At 38.4% G+C, this 21,665-nt stretch overlaps 2 protein-coding genes and 1 long non-coding RNA gene across 9 annotated transcripts in view; 1 reads left to right on the top strand and 2 right to left on the bottom strand.

Annotated features, from left to right (window-relative positions):
• kirrel1b (kirre like nephrin family adhesion molecule 1b) overlaps positions 1 to 6,981 on the top strand; it is a 59,951-nt gene extending 52,970 nt beyond the window's left edge. For 2 of the 5 annotated variants that reach the window (XM_048163056.1, XM_048163057.1), the window contains exons 14-15: positions 3,364 to 3,480; positions 4,585 to 6,981. In XM_048163056.1, the coding sequence (XP_048019013.1) occupies positions 3,364 to 3,480; positions 4,585 to 5,130 (663 nt within the window). In that variant the 3' untranslated portion in view covers positions 5,131 to 6,981. The remainder of the gene's footprint in view (positions 1 to 3,363; positions 3,481 to 4,584) is intronic. The other 3 variants (XM_048163058.1, XM_048163059.1, XM_048163060.1) reach the window with 2 other exon arrangements.
• Positions 6,982 to 7,161: 180 nt separating this feature from the next.
• Positions 7,162 to 21,665, bottom strand: part of LOC125250465 (NACHT, LRR and PYD domains-containing protein 1 homolog) — a 41,985-nt gene continuing 27,481 nt past the window's right edge. Inside the window, exons 10-17 of one of the 2 annotated variants that reach the window (XM_048163054.1) lie at positions 13,721 to 13,785; positions 12,779 to 12,858; positions 12,470 to 12,687; positions 11,645 to 11,895; positions 11,210 to 11,326; positions 9,719 to 9,869; positions 7,856 to 7,888; positions 7,162 to 7,745 (exon numbers count right to left, since the gene is read on the bottom strand). In XM_048163054.1, coding sequence (XP_048019011.1) covers positions 7,465 to 7,745; positions 7,856 to 7,888; positions 9,719 to 9,869; positions 11,210 to 11,326; positions 11,645 to 11,895; positions 12,470 to 12,687; positions 12,779 to 12,858; positions 13,721 to 13,785 — 1,196 coding nt within the window. In that variant the 3' untranslated portion in view covers positions 7,162 to 7,464. The remainder of the gene's footprint in view (positions 7,746 to 7,855; positions 7,889 to 9,718; positions 9,870 to 11,209; positions 11,327 to 11,644; positions 11,896 to 12,469; positions 12,688 to 12,778; positions 12,859 to 13,720; positions 13,786 to 21,665) is intronic. The other variant, XM_048163055.1, reaches the window with a different exon arrangement.
• LOC125250467 lies at positions 15,714 to 20,000 on the bottom strand. Of its 2 annotated transcripts, XR_007180805.1 has the most exons (6): positions 17,835 to 20,000; positions 17,238 to 17,387; positions 16,897 to 17,040; positions 16,664 to 16,706; positions 16,274 to 16,351; positions 15,714 to 16,167 (listed from the first exon to the last, which is right to left on the bottom strand). It is a non-coding gene; the product is annotated as an uncharacterized LOC125250467 (long non-coding RNA). The 2 variants fall into 2 exon arrangements; XR_007180804.1 differs by lacking the exon at positions 17,835 to 20,000 and having other exon boundaries at positions 17,238 to 17,827.

A 21,665-nucleotide genomic window follows, 5' to 3' on the forward strand; every position in this document is an offset into this window, starting at 1 on the left:
GCTCCATGGCCGGGTCCCGAGATGGGCGTGGCAGCACGGCACGCTCCGTGTCCCTGTGACACCGAGCTGCCATCACACCCTCATCCGGTGGTCGGACCCTTCATTCCTGCGGGCCGGAGTGCCCCTCAAACAAGTTTCCAGGCACGCTGTGGTCTCCACAGATGCCTCTGCCACCGGATGGGGGGCCACGTACAATGGCCATGCAGTTTCGGGTCTTTGGACGGGGCCTCAACTGCATTGGCATATCAATTGCCTGGAGTTGCTAGCAGTACGTCTTGCACTGGGCCGCTTCAAGGAGCTGCTGTCAGACAAGCGCGTACTGGTCCGCTCGGACAGCACTGCGGCTGTTGCGTACATCAACCATCAGGGTGGTCTACGCTCCCGTCGCATGTCGCAACTCGCCCGCCATCTCTTGCTTTGGAGTCAGAAGCATCTGAGGTTGCTTCGTGCTATTCATGTCCCAGGTGTGCTCAACCATGCAGCCGACGAGCTCTCACAGCAGCCTCCACTTGCAGGCGAGTGGCGGCTCCATCCCCAGGCGGTCCAGCTGATCTGGCAGCACTTCGGCGAGGCCCAGATAGATCTGTTTGCCTCCCCAGAAACTGCCTACTGCCAGTGGTTTCATTCCCTGACCGGCGGCATGCTCGGCACGGATGCCCTGGCACACAGCTGGCCCCGGAGTCTACGCAAATATGCGTTTCCCGCAGTGAGCCTTCTCGCACAGCTCCTGTGCAAGGTCAGGGAGGACGAGGAGCAGGTCTTGTTAGTGGCCCCGTATTGGCCCACTCGGACCTGGTTTTCAGACCTGATGCTCCTCACGACAGCCACTCCTTGGCCAATTCCTCTGAGGAAGGACCTCCTGACTCAGAGACGGGGCACCCTGTGGCACCCGCGTCCCGACCTGTGGAACCTCCACGTGTGGTCCCTGGACGGGATGCGGAGGTTCTGAGTGATCTCCCGCAAGTGGTCGTAGACACCATCACTTCCGCTAGAGCTCCTTCCACGAGGAGCCTCTATGCGTTGAAGTGGAACCTATTCGTTGAATGGTGCTCCTCTCGCCGAGAGGACCCCCGATCATGCTTGGTCAGATCTGTGCTTTCCTTCCTGCAAGAGGGCTTGGAGCAAAGGCTGTCTCCCTCCACCCTCAAGGTGTATGCTGCCGCTATCACCGCACATCACCATGCAGTCCCCAAGTCCCTGGGGAAGCATGGTCTGATCATCAGGTTCCTGAAGGGGGCGAGGAGACTGAATCCTCCTCGCCCTCCCTCCATACCATCTTGGGATCTGACCCTGGTTCTTACATCTCTCCGGGGTCATCCCTTTGAATCAGTTGAGTTAAAAGTACTGTCTCTTAAGACCGTCCTCCTGGTTGCATTGGCTTCGCTTAAGAGGGTAGGGGATCTGCACGCATTTTCGGTCAACGAATCGTGCCTAGAATTCGGGCCCGATGACTCTCACGTCATCCTGAGACCCCGGCCCGGATACGTGCCCAAGGTTCCTACCACTCCCTTCAGAGATCAGATAGTGAACCTGCAAGCGCTGCCTTCGGAGGAGGCAGACCCAGCCCTAGCTTTGCTCTGTCCCGTCCGCGCTCTGCTTGTGTACGTAGACAGAACGTGAAGCTTCAGGACCTCAGATCAGCTCTTCGTCTGTTACAGAGGCCAGCAGAAGGGAAAGGCTGTCTCCAAGCAGAGGATGGCCCACTGGATAGTGGATGCCATCGTCCTGGCGTACAAATCCCAGGGCGTGCCTTGCCCGCTTGGGTTGAGAGCCCACTCCACCAGAGGAGTGGCCTCTTCCTGGGCCTCGCTGGCAGATATCTGTAGAGCTGCGGGCTGGGCGACACCTAACACGTTCGCTAGATTCTATAGCCTACGTGTAGAGCCGGTATCTTCCCGTGTACTCGCTTCCACTAGCCGGTAGACGCGTTGAGCCCGCTCTAAGTGTCGGCTTGCAATTCCATTCCCGCCCCCTGGGCCCCCTACGTGCATCTTTGACTCCAGTCGAGTTCCACCGCTTGGCGAACCCTGTCGAGTTCCTCCGCCTCCCCCTTCGGCTCGGACATTGCGGAGTGTCTGATGCCAGGCCAACATCCGTCTCTGGCATTGTCTGTTGGCTGGGTTCCATATGTTGTGACTCCTCTACGTGAGCGGTCCTATATGTGTAATTCTCCACGGTCTAAAACTCCCTACGGTGAGTCCGTGTCTTTCCCTTAGCAGAGCCAGCTCTGCTGTCACCTGTCAGATGTGTCTCCCCCTACCCAGGTGGAGCCATCCCAGGGACTCCATATGTGTACTGCTCCAACAATCTTTTGCTGCACATCAGAACTATATTCTTTGGTTTTACTCATTATGATGAATGATTAAGGGAATTTGGCCTTTGTGTTTCCTCATGTTTATACTCCTGTGGAACAGGAAGTCGTGGCTGGACAATTTCATGTTTATGATCACCCTGGTGTGCTAAAAAAAATGTAAATATGAATGGGAATATACTTCGGAGATATTTTATTCATAAAAAATTCTTTTCTGGCCAATAATTGTGGCCAACATGTTTTAGAGAAAAACATTTATTTCATAATGTGATTTTCCCCCCACTTTCAATTCTTTTCCTTCAATGAAAGGTTAGATTTTTGCTAATTTTATGAATTAAAGATCAAAAGGATAAACAATGCAGATTTATTTTTACAGTTATCTTTGATCATATTTACCAAGGGTGCCAATAATTCTGAGCACCACTGTATTATAATATTGTGAAATTTTCAAACAAGTTAAAATAACTGTTTTCCATTTGAATATATTTTAAAATTTAATTTATTCTTGTGATGGCTAAATTTTCAGCATCATTACTTCAGTCTTCAGTGTCACATGATCCTTCAGAAATCATTCAAATATGCAAACATTTATTATTATTATCAATGTTGAAAACAGTTGTGCTGCTTAATATTTTTTTTTGTGGAAACTGATGTATTCTTTGATGAATAGAAAGTTCAAAAGAACAGAATTGATTTGAAATATAAACCTTTTGTAACAAGTTGTTTTATAATAAATTGATTAATTTAATGCATTCTTGCTGAATGAAATTATTAATTTTTATTAAAAAAATATATATATATATTTTACTGAACTCAAACTTTGAACTGTAGGAGTTTGGATTGCTGGGCCATTTCTGCTTAATTTGATCCACAACTGTAAAAGAGATAAATAAAAAGAATTACTGATGGAGAAAGACTTTCTTGCCACCACAAACTAAAGAACATCTGTTCTTCACCAATTCTGATAAAGCTGATATCCTGTTTTCCTCCCTCTCTCTCTCCTTCTCTTCCTCCCTCTCTCCGTGTGTGTGTTTTGTCGTTTGATGGTTTAGTTTCTTCCCTCTGTCTCCCTCTCTCCCTCCACCCAGCCCTTCAAAGATGACATGGACCTGAAGCAAGACCTCCAGAGCGACACGTTGGAAGCCAAGGTGGAGGAGTATGAGCCCAAGGTGAGAAACAGAGCAGGTGCATATAGACGTGAATGATACACTTAAAGGTAAAGTGTTCAATTCTAGTTTACTATTTATTGTGCCAGTTAATTATGTAAAGACAATGTGAAGTAAGTTAATTGCCTCTAAACACTGTGGTGCTATCAAGCATTTCACTGTTTAAAGGTGCAGTAAGCAATTTCTGAGAAATGATGTTGATATTTGAAATCACCAAAAACAAACACGTCCCTACCCAAAATGATCACACCCCTATCTTTATAGCTCCGCCCCCAAATTCACAAACACACTATGCAACACAGGCACTTCCCCCCAATGAGTGTATACGCCCCTTACTGCTGATTAGCTACAAGTGTGTTTTGGTGCTCGGTCTGATCCACTTTTTTCTCAAAAATTGCCTACTGTAACTTTAGGCACCCTAATCAGCCCAACACAGCAATATTGGCTCAACCAATCCTGTGAGTTTAAGAATCCTTTTAATCCTTTTGCCTGACCAATAAATGAAGCGAGTTTTGTTGAAAGGTGTCATTATTTTTCCAATTCCGTTTACTGATGCTAATGGTGCAAAAATAGAGAAAGTATTATAGCAATTGTCCAAAATGTTTTACTAGACAAGAAATTAAAAAAAAAAAGATGTCTATTTTAAATAAATGCTGTTTTGTTTTTTTTGTTTTTTTGTATTCATGAAAGAATCCCGGAAGAATTTATCATGGGTTTCACAAAAAATATTAAGCAGCATAAGTGTTTTCAACATAAAGAAAAAAGAAATGTTTCTTAAGCACCAAATCAGCATGTTAGAATGATCACGTGACACTGGAGTAATGATGATGAAAATGCAGCTTTGTAATAAATTACTTTTTAAAATATATTCAAATAGAAAACAGTTATTTTAAATGGTAATAATATTTCACAGTATTACTGTTTTTACTGTATTTTGATCAAATAAATGCAGCCTTGGTGAGCAGAAGAGACTTCTTTAAAAAACATTTTAAAAATCCCCAAACTTTTGAACGGTAGTGTCTATACACAGAGGTTTCCACACACCTATACAGTGTCTATAAACCTGACACATACCCTAACTAGTGCATCACATGTTTGTCATTTCAGGACCCCACCAACGGCTACTACAATGTTCGAGCTACGACACATGACGAGGTCCGTGCCTCTACCCGCTCCCTGCTGTACCAGGAATTCCGGCCACCGAATCCTGCTTCAGTTTCGGCATCAGCCGGCGGCCCAGTGGCCAACATTCACCCCGCGCCTACAGGCCGTTATGAGCCCCGGCCCGCTTCCCGAATGGCTCACAACACATACGCCCATTTTAACACCATTGCCAGGGCGTCACAAATCCAAGCCCCGCCCAACCCTGTCTCCAAGACCACAGACTATTCTGGAGACCGTGGCCTGCTGGAATCAACCAATCCGCTGGCTTTTGACAGCTACGCTTATTCAACGACACCTCAATACAGGTTAGGCTTTGCTCCACCTTTGGAGGCAGGACCAGCCTATGAAATGTATCCTACGGGACAAGGGGTGGGGACAAGTCAAGACGCTAATGTCGGAAAATACCCCAGCTCCGCCCAATTTCCATATTCGACCCCGCCCACAGAATACTCTCAGAGACACACGCAGAGAATGCAGACTCATGTGTGAGACCAACACACTTTTCCTCACAAAAAAGCACTTCCGTGACACAAATATATGGTACACATGCTCATTATTACACATTCTTACAGTCTGAAACTCTCTTTCCGACACAACTATATGCAAACACACACACAAACTGCATTTTCTACCTTTACAACAACATGACTGAAAGAAAAAAAAGTGCCAAAATACTAAATGACTGCAGCAGAAGAGGAAAACACAACAGGTCACAGCGATGAGAGGAGAGAAAGCAAGCCAGTGCCATTGGTCGTATCATCTTTCCCTCTTCTTTCCAAATTTTTCTTTGAACAAGAGGCGTTTATGTGGCAAATACAGTCCTCTAGAATCTCTACTAATGCCCACACCAAAATGAGACACTGCAAAGCAGTTATTGGATGTTTTCTCCAAGCGAGTCAGTATTGGCTGTTTTTTTTTGTTTTTTTTAAGAATGGCCAATAAAAGGCTGGAGGGCACCAGAAGCCATCGACTACTGGGTGTAAAGCCCAGTGAAAGCCTGATCTCTATGCACTGGAGTTTACACTGGACCTGTTACATTACTCAACCTAATAAAATATGATGTGTTTTAAATGATGGGAATTGTGGGTGGGCTCACACTGATTGTATAATCTACAATGTGATATCGCAGAACAAGTCAATCAGTTGAAGAATACTGCAGGTGTCGACAATCGCTTGTGAAATAACCCGCTCACCACTGCTCACACTGCCCGAGCTCCTCGTAGGAATAGCTGTCCGCTGCCAGTTTGAACTCTTCTGATAGGACGGAGATGTGAGTATCTGGGTAAACGCCACCAGTGCTTTTAACTCTGAAAGCTGGAGTTTATGTAACATTTTAGGATTTTTTAAACAAATGGATGCTACTCACAGAGTGTCAAAGTGAGCTTACAGACTCTTCTCTGAACACACGCTCTGCCTCCTTCCAAGAAAACCTCACGAGTATTTGACGCTTTGTGTTTCTGTGTGTGTGTGTGTGTGAGAGAGAGAGTGTGTTTGCTCATGTGATGTGAAGGAAACAACTGAATGTGATGAATCTCTTTCTCTGAAGTGTCCATGTGTTTGTCCTTCACACTTTCAAAGTAGAGTAGAGTGCTTTTCCATATTTGTATCTGAACTAAATTGCATTTGAAAGCGCTTTTATAGTATTTTTCTAAGAAAGGGGTCAGAGATTGAATGGTTTTTTGGTAAGCAATGTAAAGGAGAAAATTGTTTAAAAAACTTTTTTTTTATTTTCATGATTTGTACATTTGTCTAAATTCTTGAAAGGGATTTTGAATCAGATCATAAGTTTAAAAAATATCAAAATTGAAGCAATTTAGTCTAAAAAAAATTGTAAGTTTCTGTAAAATCTCTTTTACGCTAAATAAAGTTGGGCTTTTATTATTTGAGCTCAAAAACCTTGGCAACTTTTGCTCTTCAGAAAAGCTCAGTTTGCGCAGAATATGTTTCTGCTGTCGAGTTTAAATCTGGCTTGATTTAGGCTTACTCTAATGAAATTTGCAGGACTTGACCCTTGGTCTATATTAAACTATTTTGAACGTTCAAAATATGCAATGATCAATACAGTTTTGTTCAACAAATTAGCATCTCTAATTGGTTTTGTCAAAAATAAAGCAGACATTTTTCAGTGAATAGGTTTACAGGAGGTGCAGATATGAAATGGGTTTTCATTAACCATGTTAGGTCTCTTGATGATTTTGAAACTTTTCTGGCAGCTTTATGTATGAAGAGAAGATGAATTTGGCAATGATCAAATTCACATATCAGAGATGGAATGAATGTGCAATACTGTGTTTATAGTGTGTGAATATGAGAGCATGTTTCAGTGTGACTCTTGAAAAATTCATTTGTTCATGCTCCTGTTAAAAAAGACCTGTACTTCATATTGTTTAATATTAACTCTATTTTTCATTTATATGTTTTTTTCATCTTTTAAAAATGTAAAATAAAAAAAGAAAAATATGACCCATGTGTTTTCCCACAGCAACTTTTACGCAATGTTTTTTAACTTTATGTGGTTATTTTTCCACAGTAACATAAAATAAAAACATTTAATAGTAACTCATTGTCATACAGTAAACATTGTCAAAAAAGTAGCCGCATACAGAGTAAAATGAGCGTAATACATCGACACAATCAACATGCATTAATACAGTGTGGACCAAAGAGTGGGGGGTTGGGGGAATTACAATCTATTTTATATCTGGATATAGAGTATTAGAGTATAACATTTGAAAAACAGAATATTACAACATGTACATATATAAACATGTACAGTATAATAACGGTGGAGCTGCTCTTTACGCCTCAAACTCAATCTCAGCATTACTGTGGTGACCGTCTACTGGGTCCAGACTCCAGTTCATCTACTAGATGAGGTTCATTCTCCTTCAGCAGTCTGTTGAATTCTGCTTTTACAGAATCTCCTCCAGATTCTAGAGCTTCCAACAATTCTCTCATTTTCTGCTGTTTTGGTTCTGCAGCTTTAATCTTTCCCCATATTTCAGTAGTGATCATGTTTTTGCTCTTCAAACTGTCAGCAATCGGCATCACTGATGAAACTCTCTGAATGAGTTTACCTCCATGTGTGTTCACAAATTCAATTTCTGATTGAAACAAAAGATGATTTGAGTTAGTCTTCAGATGAGTGTACAATATGTGTGAAACAATTACAGAAATAAATATGTAATTGAAATATTAAGCATTAAAGTCAGACCTTTTTTAGGAGGTTCTACACCTTTACTTGGTGCTATTGATAAAAAAAAAAAAAAAATTGAGATCACTGAGAAATCTGTCATCACAATCTTTTAGGTTTCACTCCTTGCAGGGAATAAACCACTATCCTTCGAGTACCAGCCTTAGTTCACCCCAAAATTAAAAGTCTGTTATTAATTACTCACCTTCGTGTCTTCGCTCAGACTTTTTGTCAGGGTTCTGCCCTGACAGCCTTGTCTGTTTTGTCTTTGTTTAATGTGTCCTTGTTTATGTTGTGTCTGAGCACATGGCTTTGTCTGTGTTTGTGTTTGCCATGTGCTCCTCTGTTCCCTCCTCCTTGTTTGTTGTCACCATGCCCTCTGGTCTAGTCATTGTTCAGTCCTTGTTTGTTATTAGTGTTCTCACCTGTTCCCTGCTCCCTTTCTTGTTGAGTCCTCGTTAGTCTAAGTGTTGTCACCTGTTCCTCGTGTTCTTTGCCTCCTTTACATTGTGCACTCTTTCTCTCATGTCTTTGCCAGTTCGTTAAGCTTCGTGCCTGTACTCTAGTCTTTTATAAGCTCATAGCGTTTGTGTAGGAGATTCTTGTATCCATTTTGCCATTGTTGTCTTCCTTGTTCCAGATCTTCTAACCACCTGTCTTGTCTAATCCTGGTAGTGTCTCTGGTCTCCCCCTGTCCTGTCCTACAGACTGAGGATCCCTGTGGCTGCTTTTTCTCCCCGCCAAGCAGCTAGACCAGTTCAGTGCCTGATCGTATCTGATGGTTCTAACTACTTATGCTGTTTGATCCTGTCTGGCTCCCGCTACATCTTCGGGCCTCATCCTGCACACCTGCCAATGCTCACCGGCCTGCTTACTACCTGGGCTGTTCTCAGTGGCCGTTCTCTCAGCATGCTTGTCTTTGTGCCTCACCCCCTTCCTACTGTATGGACTGTGTTCACCTCCTCACCCTCTATATTCCAAGCCTTGTCAATAAACCTGTAAAACTCATCCCGCGTTTGAGTTCTCCCTCACAGATCTCTGACACTTTTGTTCATCTTCGGAACATAAATGAAGATCTTTTTGATGAGACAATGCTGTTAGATTTTCTTTCATAGATTGCCTACGCAACTGAAACTTTGACAAAAGTTCATAAAGAGATCAGAAAACTAATCATATATTAAACGCGTATTGCGGTTTAGTCCAAATTTTCTGAAGAGAATCGATCGCTTTTTATGATTAACAGATTTAATTTAGGCTTTTACTAGCATGTAAAAATTGCAGAAGCTCATAACCAAACTGAACATAAGCAGAAGCTCAACCAAACTGGAATAACGCATGAACAAACCTCTTCTGGGTGCTCAAAGGTGCAGCGCAACATGAGAATGAACCTTACGTTTGAGTTTCTGGAAAATGTTTGTTATTGTCTTGTGCATTATTCAGGTTTGGTTCAGCTTCTGCTTATGAAGGTGAGTATTTAATGACAGAATTTTCATTTTGGGGTGAAAGGTTACTAGTACCACTTTGATGTTTTGTGGTAGTTACATAGCCGTCTATTGAGGGACAGAAATCTCTCAGTTTTCATTTAAAATATCTTCATTTGTGTTTCAAAGATGAACAAAAGTCTTATGGGTTTGGAACGACATGAGGGTGAATAAACAATGAATGAATTTTCATTTTTGGGTGAACTAGTTTTAATTTTTATCATTTTGGCAAAAAAAAATTGGCAGAAAATACCTTTCATAGTTTTTAGCTTGCATAGCTATTTTAAAGAATAAACTTCCCAACACTGTAACCAAGGGCATATACATGACATTAAAATCTCTCCCAAACTTTCTCAAATCACTTACTCCTACACAAACTTTTAACAACAGGATTTCAAGATACCTGTAAGAAAGATTCGCCGTCTGTTCCACACTTCCTTCCCACCTTCAGTTTTGTCTAAAATACCCAGTCTGACCTCCTCGATGTTGACATCCAGAAACACTTCAAATGTGGGATGATAGTTTGGGCCAAAATTATGCTCAAACATCTCAGTCTGAAAACAAGAACACCAATATGAAGACAACATTATGAGGTGGTTAGTTGACTCTGAATTCTGATTGGATGAGCTACATTTAAAGGCCTTAAAATGAAATTGTTAACAGGTGTCTGTCTGTCATTTTACATACATTTATATTAATGGACCAAGTTGCTAGACTTTAATAATCTACAGGTAGAATCATGAACTATATGGTCTATATGTTTATTCTGATATTTATAATTACCATAATTAAAAAAAAAAACTGTGGTGGCCAGTTGCAGCACTATATACATACCTTCCCTAATTCATATAATAGAATATTGATTTTAAAAAAAAAGTAATTGGACATGTTATACACTCTAAAAAATAAAACAATGGTTGAACAAATAAAAATATGTTAAAGTTTCCCACTAAATTTTTTAACTTAAGCCAATTGGAAAAATTACATTAATTCAAAGCAATATTTTGAGTTGATCCAACATAATGTTTTAAGTAAAGTGAAGACTTTTTTTAGCCACAATAAAAACACATTTCTAAGTAACATGAACTTAATAATTGTCAACATGAATGCAACTATTTAAGTTGATCCAACATGTGTCAAGTAAGGTGAAGATGTTTTTTTTGTTTTTTTTAAAGAAAATAACACAAATGTTTTTAATAAAAACACATTTCTAAGTAACATGAATGCAATTATTTAAGATAATCCAACATAATGTTTTAAGAAACATTTTGGACACAATAAAACGCATTTCTAAGTAGCATGAACTTACCAAGCACCACTTGTCACCATGATGGTAAATCTCCAAAAACCCACATTAACAGAAACTCTTCTAAATTAGCATAACAAAACCCTAATTACTGCTAAATCTCCCTTACCATTAATCTTGTGCAAAAAACATTATATAACACTTAATTTTAGCATTTACTCTCCCTTTTAAGTGCCATGGGCAAAGCATGATGGGAAATATAAATCCCAGCCCAGTTTCACGTCTAAATTAAAAGAAGTGTTCATACAACTCAAAACAATGAAACACGTTTACACGTCATCAGAATGTATTTTACATTAACAGAACTTAAAATTAAATACATTTTTGATTAACTGAAAATGTTAAACCATGACAAGTCATGATAGCATATCGAATCAATAGGCATAATTTGTGTGTCATCCAAGCTCAATAAAATAACAATTACAAGTAAAAAGTCTAACAGCATTTCAGAACTTGATTTTTTATTTCACAACAATATATATATATATTTAAGTAATGACTAAAGGTCCCCTGAATTAGTTTTTAGAGTGTACATCCAAATATAACATGCTGAAATTCAGTTGAAATTCAAATGTTATTCAGTGTTACCATTGGTTGCACTTCACATTCCTCTGGCTGACAACACAGACTGTATTGTTGGTAAGGAATCAGGCGACATTTTGAACTTGTCTCAATGTATTTTTTATCCTGGTGTCTGCTCTGGACCTTGAGGAAAGTGGGTGGGGGGAGAGACAAAAGAAAAATGGGGATGAATTTACTTCAACATTTCTGCTACTTTCACACAGTATTTCAGTACAAACCTGCATCATATTCAAATCACCAAATGCACTCTAGTTCAACCAGGTGTTAACTACATATATACAATAACATCATCACGGAAAGCAATAATGATAATGTCAATATACAAAAGCCGTAATAATGCATATACAAAAATATGCTCAATGTGTGTTTTTATTTTATAATACTCTGTTAAACAGAAAGCGCAAAGAAAAAACAAAGAACAATCCGTTCAGATAGCAGTACCTCTGATACTGGAACATTCTCTGGAAGCAAGTGGACATTAAGTTTTTTCTTTTCAAGAGATAGCATTCGAAGGAAGAGCAAAACCTGGCCTCTAATGGGGATGCCAAGTTTACTTATTATCCAGACAATGACAAAATTGCTGAGTTCTCTGATGTCAGTGATCACATGAGTTTCTGTCACTTTGAGTGGCTGTATTATTTCTACATTACCACCAGTGAAATGTGCCACAGCCAAACCGTCCTTATTTTCCTCTGCAAAATACATTTAATAATTGTATTATTTGGTAAAATAAAGGTTGCGTTTTTCTAATTATACAGTGACCAACATTTTACATGAAGTGCTTTTTATGTAATCATTGAGATTTCTCATCTCATTCCTTGCTAAATATTTACATACATCCAGTCAAACCAAAAAATTATTCAGACATTTTTGATATTTTTTGAATATTTTTACTAGTGGGTGCAGGATATTTTAGTTCATTTATGTAAGTGAGGATAGAAAAATAAAGTAAACTGTGACATATTATACCCAAAAATTCTTAATACAGGGGACTAAAGGTAAAATTGATAAAAATGTTTGAATAATTAACTCTGAGATGTTGTCATATTTTATTACCATTTTTTAAACTATAGTGAATAAACTGAATTAATGAATAAAATGTGTAAGGTGTCTGAATAAATTTTGGTTTGACTGTATCCTCAATAGATGCCGTTTCAAGTATTTGATGTGTAAATTGTCAGTCACTGTTCCATAGATTCTATATAGCTTGTTCCAAGACAACAACTGTGAAACATATTAATATTTAGGATGTAGATATAAACATACCAGAGAATATTTCACAGTGTGGAAAGTGCAGTTGTGAGACTGAACCTGCTGAACAGTCAATGTTGTACAAGGGTCCTGCAGGCTGTATCTGACCCAAACCATCTAACAGACGAGGATCCCATGAGACAATGTTATACAGCACTTCTCCTTCACCCTCCATCACAAACACAAGGTTGGTCAGACTGCACTGAAACTGACCAGCATGTGGACACACAAACCTGAAGGACATAATATTAATCTACACTTTATTAAATCATAACATCATGCTTATATTCTAACAATGTCCAAAAATAAAACAGTGTTCAATACCTGTATGTGTTCTGTTCGTGTTTGTCTTCATCTCCTGTCTGAAGTAGATCAGGTGTGAACAATTCTGCATTTCCTGAGGACTGAAGTAAAGAAAAGAATAAAGAGAATATTTTGTCCTCCAAAATTTATTTAAAAGAGACTGTCCTCCAAAAAACCCCGACCCTATAGCACCTTATTACGACCTATATTCACGTTTTAAAGTCATGCGCCCTCTAGCTGGTGTAAATATAATGACAGTGTAGTGTTAGGTTTGTTGTCATGAAATGACGTATGACTGTCGTTACCAATCAAAATGCGTGTTCGTTTAAATGCAATGTATGGAGTTTTTACACCATTTTTCCTATTTCCATTTAGCAAAAATATTTTTTTTTATTAACGACTACACCCACCCCATCCCTTCCCATCACTTCCCATCACTTCCCATCCCATCCCTTACCATCCCTAAACCTAACCTTAGTGATTTATTGTGCATATACTCTTTATGAGCACATGGATTCCCTGGGATCGAACCACGAATGCATGATCACATGATTGCATATTGTTATTGCAATGCACTGCCAATTGAGCTACGCAAAACCCAATATATGATGCAGATAAAAGGGAACAATGCATTAAATTGAAAATGTCCTGTTGTCGATAGGGGCGCAACTTTAGCAAATGCTCCTATGGGTCGTATTTCAGGGAAGTGACAAACGACCTATATGGTCGTAATGCTTGGAGAACATGTTGTCAATATGGGTTATGTAATGTGATTACAAAATATTTTCATATTTTCATGCAATACTCTAGCACTGTTTTTAGTGAAATGTTTTATAGCTTTAAAATAGTAATAGTAATTCATCACACAAAAAATATCACAGAAAAAAAATTAGAATTGTTTAGGATTCTTAAGTTTTTCTTAAGAAAAACTTAAGAATCCTCTTCATGACAGCTGCTACTTACTGATTGTGCTGAAGATGATTCAGCTTTAAATGATGAGCAAGAGACAGAATCTGAACTCTCTCCTTCTGTCAGACAAAAAACAATTCAAACATTTTAACACCATTAAGAACAAAAAAAAATCTAGCATTTCTCAGAAATTATATATATATATATATATATATATATATATATATATATATATATATATATACAGTGGGTACGGAAAGTATTCAGACCCCCTTAAATTTTCACTCTTTGTTATATTGCAGCCATTTGCTAAAATCATTTAAGTTCATTTTTTTTCCTCATCAATGTACACACAGCACCCCATATTGACAGAAAAACACAGAATTGTTGACATTTTTGCAGATTTATTAAAAAAGAAAAACTGAAATATCACATGGTCCTAAGTATTCAGACCCTTTGCTCAGTATTTAGTAGAAGCACCCTTTTGATCTAATACAGCCATGAGTCTTTTTGGGAAAGATGCAACAAGTTTTTCACACCTGGATTTGGGGATCCTCTGCCATTCCTCCTTGCAGATGCTCTCCAGTTCTGTCAGGTTGGATGGTAAACGTTGGTGGACAGCCATTTTTAGGTCTCTCCAGAGATGCTCAATTGGGTTTAAGTCAGGGCTCTGGTTGGGCCATTCAAGAACAGTCACGGAGTTGTTGTGAAGCCACTCATTCGTTATTTTAGCTGTGTGCTTAGGGTCATTGTCTTGTTGGAAGGTAAACTTTCGGCCCAGTCTGAGGTCCTGAGCACTCTGGAGAAGGTTTGCATCCAGGATATCCCTGTACTTGGCCGCATTCATCTTTCCCTCGATTGCAACCAGTCGTCCTGTCCCTGCAGCTGAAAAACACCCCCACAGCATGATGCTGCCACCACCATGCTTCACTGTTGGGACTGTATTGGACAGGTGATGAGCAGTGCCTAGTTTTCTCCACACATACCGCTTAGAATTAAGGCCAAAAAGTTCTATCTTGGTCTCATCAGACCAGAGAATCTTATTTCTCACCATCTTGGAGTCCTTCAGGTGTTTTTTAGCAAACTCCATGCAGGCTTTCATGTGTCTTGCACTGAGGAGAGGCTTCCGTCGGGCCACTCTGCCATAAAGCCCCGACTGGTGGAGGGCTGCAGTGATGGTTGACTTTCTACAACTTTCTCCCATCTCCCGACTGCATCTCTGGAGTTCAGCCACAGTGATCTTTGGGTTCTTCTTTACCTCTCTCACCAAGGATCTTCTCCCCTGATAGCTCAGTTTGGCCGGATGGCCAGCTCTAGGAAGGGTTCTGGTCGTCCCAAACATCTTCCATTTAAGGATTATGGAGGCCACTGTGCTCTTAGGAACCTTAAGTGCAGCAGAATTTTTTTTGTAACCTTGGCCAGATCTGTGCCTTGCCACAATCCTGTCTCTGAGCTCTTCAGGCAGTTCCTTTGACCTCATGATTCTCATTTGCTCTGACATGCACTGTGAGCTATAAGGTCTTATATAGACAGGTGTGTGGCTTTCCTAATCAAGTCCAATCAGTATAATCAAACACAGCTGGACTCAAATGAAGGTGTAGAACCATCTCAAGGATGATCAGAAGAAATGGACAGCACCTGAGTTAAATATATGAGTGTCACAGCAAAGGGTCTGAATACTTAGGACCATGTGATTTCAGTTTTTCTTTTTTAATAAATCTGCAAAAATGTCAACAATTCTGTGTTTTTCTGTCAATATGGGGTGCTGTGTGTACATTAATGAGGAAAAAAAATGAACTTACGTGATTTTAGCAAATGGCTGCAATATAACAGAGTGAAAAAGTTAAGGGGGTCTGAATACTTTCCGTACCCACTTTATATACTGTATACACGAGATTGAGTTCACGAGAACGAGACGAGATTTTTACACACTATTTTTAAGAAATCCTCAAAGATGATTAGAAAAATAATCTGCAGGTGCATTTGAAATGTTTTAACTAATCATCTTGTAATTAATGTCATTTCAGTTCTACTTTGAGTATGAATTATCATATGCAGTAAAAGACAACAATATTCAAGCACTGTAAAACGGCCCAGCCCCGTTTATATATCTACTATACTGTTCATACATTTTCATTTACATTTGATACCCAGCCAAAACGTTTACTTACATTTTAATTATATAAATTATAATACATACATAACATTACTTAAATCTATACAAACGTCACCTCTGCAGTAGGCCTATTTCATTACATAAAAATACTAACACAAAAGACAAAAACAACCAACAACAACATAACCTAAAAAATAAAATAAGAACCTTCAGCTGTACAATTGAAGATTTTTTTGAGGATTAGTCCTGTGACTATGTAAACAAGTGCTTCTGAACATGCTAAAACTGAAGATCATCTTCTATCACAACTGCAGTGCTTGAAGGACTTGTGCTTTCGTTGACCACAATGACAAAAATCAGTGATGTCTGGCTCTCCCAATGCCTCCTGAAATAAGCATAGAGGGTCCAACTGTAAGTTTCACTCAGTAGACTAAAAGTAAACAGTTACATTCACTTATACTAGTAATTCTGTTAATGCATTGAACACTTACATTTCAAGTCTTAAAGAATTGTGGGTCCTCCTCACACAGGTACACTGAGGAGCACTGAATGGTGACATCATGCACACCCTTCAAAGTCAAGCAAAAACTAACATGTTAAACAAGCAAGCCAACTTAATTTTATATACAGTGAAGCCAGTGATGGAGGTAGTAAGAGTTGACAAATTTCAACTCAGCTGAAGATCATAAACATTTAAAATGTCATGCAGAGTCTCTGAAATCTTGATGCATGCCGTTTTCAGTGATATGGTGTAACTTTGTACAAACCTACAAAACCAAAAACACACAAGTGTATAACCAATAGTGGATAAAGAAAAGAGAAAGTGTCCAGTTATCTGAGGAGACATCACTCAACTTGCATTTCAACTCAACTGAAGTTACCTTAAGTGTTGAAGCTCACTCTTCAGCAATCATCCAGTTCAGCCTGCAAGTAAAGATTGTAAAGGTTTATTAATCGTAGATAAAGCTACAGCTAGTTTATTCACATGAATGAAGGAATAAAATCACATTTCTCAAATCAGTGTGTTTAACAAAAATCTTACATTTTCCTCATTAAGATATCCTTACATAATCAAATAAGAAAAAAAAAATCAGAAATGTTTTGCTTTACTTACATAAGTTCGCTCCAGACGCTTGTAAATATCTGCCACACTGAAAGGATTCTTCTGGTAACGTCGGTTAGAGCAATGATGTGATGTGGATGACAGCAGTTTACATCGCTCAGTAAACTTAGAAATTATCATTAAAGTACATTCCACCTGTAAAGAGAAAATTGTATACAAGTATCTATTAATAACGTTTCACTGTTTTTTTTTGTGTTATGATGAGAATGTAATCCTATGCATTAGTATGTCTGAGATCATCTTCAGCTGCTAAATGTAAGCAGATTTTACATTTATAAATGCACAGGACCATGTTGGTTTAACTAAATGTGCCAAACTTTACTTGAACTTACCAGCTTTCTCATTGGCTCCAACAGCTCCATGTTCAGTCAGAGAAGTATAATATGATGTTCATGGTGTTATTTCTTCAGGGCTTGCACTGCTCGGTGTCTGGGGATTAAAATCTGCCTTTTCTTCAGCGATGATAACACTTCTTGATTTTACTACACAACAGAGAAATATTAAAAGCAATTTATGGCATGTTATGAGAAATAATCACTAATTCCTGTGCGTCTTAACATGCTGAGTGAAGAAGCAACTAGTAACAACAAAAGCTGTGATTGTGTGTTTGTGTTGTCCATGTTTTAGCAGTCATGAGCATCTGTAAATGTAAAATCTGCTTACATTTAGCAACTGAAGATGATCTCAGACATACAAATGAATGATTGCAGCACATTCTCAACATAACAAAAAAAATCAGTGTAACTAGCTTTTGTATTTAGTTAATTGAGGTTATTTGAAAACAATGATCTTCTATGACAGTGTATAAACAAATTAGCTTCACTCACCGTCTTGAAAAAACATGGAATAAAACAACTTTTGCTTATTACAGTTGCATTTATATAAATATATAAAACTAAAAACTAAAAACTAAAAACAAACAAACAAACCTGCTCTTTCTCCTTGTGAATGCAGAACCGTCATCATCCTCTTCCTCAGCTCTTTGTTTGCAGATCGGAGTGTTGCTCGTCAAAGTTTAGTGCATTAACAACATTAATATCTCTTGGTAAATAATCCATTGTTTTGCTCGCGTCCGCTACAAACCGCACAAACATGGTGGATTCACCCACTACCACAGGTACGAGACCCCTCCCACCGCCGCGCGTGTGAAGATGAATGAATCACCTGAGCGCGCAGTGAAGCGCGTTTAAAGTACATGATATAAAAGAATGAATTGCTACATTACTTATAAACAGGGTTGGGAAGGTTACTTTTAGAATGTATTTCACTACAGATTACAAAATACATGCTTTAAAAAGTAATCAGTAACGTATTTCGTTACATTACTCAAGTTTAGCAACTTAATCAAAATTCTTTGGAATACTTTGAAATACTTAACACAAAGGACCATATTAACTTGATGTTCTGTTTTTACTTTACAACCTGTAAATAAAAATGACCTCTACCCACCAGGATTTGGTTTTCCACTCAATTGTATTTTTAACATCAGTTACAAAATATATATCTCCAATTTATTAGACATAACCTATGTGTTGGTAAAGAATTTCAATATCTTGATAAACAAATTAAGAAAATATTTCTTTTAACATCACATCCATATATAATTACTATTGATATATCTTTCCTAAATTATATATTTTTTTTTTATTTGTAAAGATGTGCATCAGAGGGATAACAAAATATTAAATAACAATAAAATATTGTTAATAATATAGGTTGTTTTATAGGTGTATCGAGTCAAATTGACACAGTGGTTTAAATTGTTTTATTAACAAAAGTTTCTTTGTAACATTTAGAATGTTTATAAAGAAAATGAAATGAAATGATCTACCCAATAATCTTGAGAGAAGGCGTATATTCAAAGCTGACTCACCTACGGTTTCTCAACAGTTTTTTGCATCTCCACCACCACATTTTACAGGTTTGGAAAAAATATGATCATTTTGTGTGAACTATCCCTAGTATAAGGTATCCCTAGTATCCCTAGTATATGTTTACACTAATATATAACCTTAGTGCACTGATAGCTGCATTAATATTAACCATATAAACAACAAACAGTGGGAAAAAAAGTGATGCACCCATTTTGATTTTTCATGGCCAATAGAAGCGAATTGGCCGATTCTGATACTGGTTGCAGATTTTTTTAAAGCAAATTTATTTGTTGTTTATTTGTTAAAAAATATGTGCAGCTCTTTGATATTAGAGGCAAACACTGTATTTTTATCACAATCCCAACAAAGATGTTATGAACATGAGCATGATCAGTTGTTTTTCATTTAAATTATTGTATAATTTTAACATTAACAGCAAAAACAGCCTGGTCTGATTTTAGATTTGTGAAATTATGCTACATAAGACACCTACATGAAATGCAAATTCACTCTCTGACAGCAGGTGGCGCTTATGAAACAGCAGCGATATAGCGTTTCCATGGTTACCACTAAAGCAGCGCCGCGCTGGAGATAAGAGGAAAAGCCATCAAAACTTTTCTGAAGACAGTTCCCTTCAGAGGTACATATCAGCCCCAATTTAATATTTATATTATTCTTCCTATATTTCGCGAACAGTGAGCTTGTGCTGATGCAGTATTTTCTCTGCTGGCGCGTCCGTTCTCCTCTTTGTGTCCGTGTTCAGCGTGTGCCTGTGTTAACGTCCTGTTGACAGGCTAAGTAAATATTTCCTGAAATTTTGAGAAATTATTACAAAGCAGTTTGTTTGCAAGCCCGGAAAAAAGAAAGATAGACCAAAATAAAACTAAAACACCTTTGGATTTATGACCAGTGGACTAACATACTGCATCTCTATTTTTGATCATGAACTCGCGCACGCGCCATATACCTAAACATTTGGAATGAATTAGTAAGATTTAAAGTTTGTCTGTAAAGTACACCAAGAAATTGGCTTTATAAAACATTATTTAACGCACGATTAGGTGGATGTTAATTCTATGAGGATTTTGTGTTAGCTATTTTTCAAAGACCTAATAAATTCTTATAAATATTAAACGTAGGCTAATGATAACCACAGAAAGCTCAACGTACAGTTGTGGCCAGAATGATTAGCCCCCTTCATAAATATGATCAAAGATGACTCTAAAAATAAATCTCCATTGTTTATCCTTTTGATCTTTAATTTATAAAATTAGCAAAAATCTAACCTTTCATTGAAGGAAAAGAATTGAAAGTGGGAGGGAAATAACATTATGAAATAAATGTTTTTCTCCAAAACACGTTGCCCACAATTATTAGCACCCTTTTATTCAATACTTTTTGCAACCTCCTTTTGCCAAGAGAACAGCTCTGAGTCTTCTTCTATAACGCCTGATGAGTTTGGAGAACACCTGATAAGAGACCAGAGACAATTCCTCCATACAGAATCTCTCCAGATCCTTCAGATTCCAGCTCCATGCTGGTGCTTCTTCTCTTCAGTTCACTCCACTCATTTTCTTTGGGGTTCAGGTCAGGGGACTGGGATGGCCATGTCAGAATCTTCATTTTGTGCTCAGTGACCCATTTTTGTGTTGGTTTTGATGTTTGTTTTGGATCATTGTCCTGATGGAAGATCCAACCACAGCCCATTATAAGATTTCTAGCAGAAGCGGTCAGGTTTTGATTTTTTATCTGTTGGTATTTGATAGAATCCATGATACCATGTATCTGAACAAGATGTCCAGGACCTCCAGCACAAAAATAGGCCCACAACATTAAATATCCAGCAGTATATTTAACCGTGGGCATGGGGCACTTTTTATCCATGTGTGCACCAAACCCATCTGGTGGGTTTGCTGCCAAGAAGCTCTTGTTTTAGTTTCATCTGACCATAGAAGCTTGTCCCGTTTGAAGTTCCAGTCTTGTCTGACAACTGAATATGCTGGAGATTGTTTCTGGATGAGAGCAGAGGATTTTTCATGAAACCCTCCCGAACAACTTGTGGGGATGTAGGTGCTTTTGATAATTTTTTTTTAGGCTTTCTGAGACTCAAGACTCAACTAATCTCTACAATTCTCCAGCTGTGATCCTTGGAGAGTCTTTGGCCACTTAAACATTCCTCCTCACTTCACATTAGGATGATTTAGACACATGTCCTCTTTCAGGCAGATTTGTAACATGTATAGTTGATTGGAACTTCTTAATTATTGCCCTGATAGTGGAAATGGGGATTTTCAATGCTTTAGCTATTTTCTTACAGCCACTTTCTATTTTGTGAAGCTCGACAATCATTTGCTACACATCAGAACTATATTCTTTGTTTTTTCTCATTGTGATGAATGATTAAGGTAATTTGGCCTTTGTGTTTCCTCATGTTTATACTCCTGTGGAACAGGAAGTCATGGCTGGACAATTTCATGTTCATGATCACCCCGGTGAGCTAAAAAAATTTAAATATGAATGGGAATATACTTCAGAGATATTTTACTCATAAAAAATTCTAGGGGTGCTAATAATTGTGGGCAACGTGTTTTGGAGAAAAACATTTATTTCTTATTGTTATTTTCCCCCCACTTTCAATTGTTTTCCTTAAATGAAAGGTTAGATTTTTGCTAATTTTATGAATTAAAGATCAAAAGGATAAACAATGCAGATTTATTTGTAGAGTCATCTTTGATCATATTAATGAAGGGGGCTAATAATTCTGGCCACAACTGTACGAGTAAATAGGAAAATAAGGAGTAAATAAGGAAAATTTTCAAAGACCAAGAACAGCTTAGGCCTACCTCAAGATGCTTTTTCAGATTAGATGTTGAATCCAATAGAAGT

Source organism: Megalobrama amblycephala, linkage group LG17, assembly GCF_018812025.1.
Source record: "Megalobrama amblycephala isolate DHTTF-2021 linkage group LG17, ASM1881202v1, whole genome shotgun sequence".
In the NCBI taxonomy this organism is placed as follows: domain Eukaryota; kingdom Metazoa; phylum Chordata; class Actinopteri; order Cypriniformes; family Xenocyprididae; genus Megalobrama; species Megalobrama amblycephala.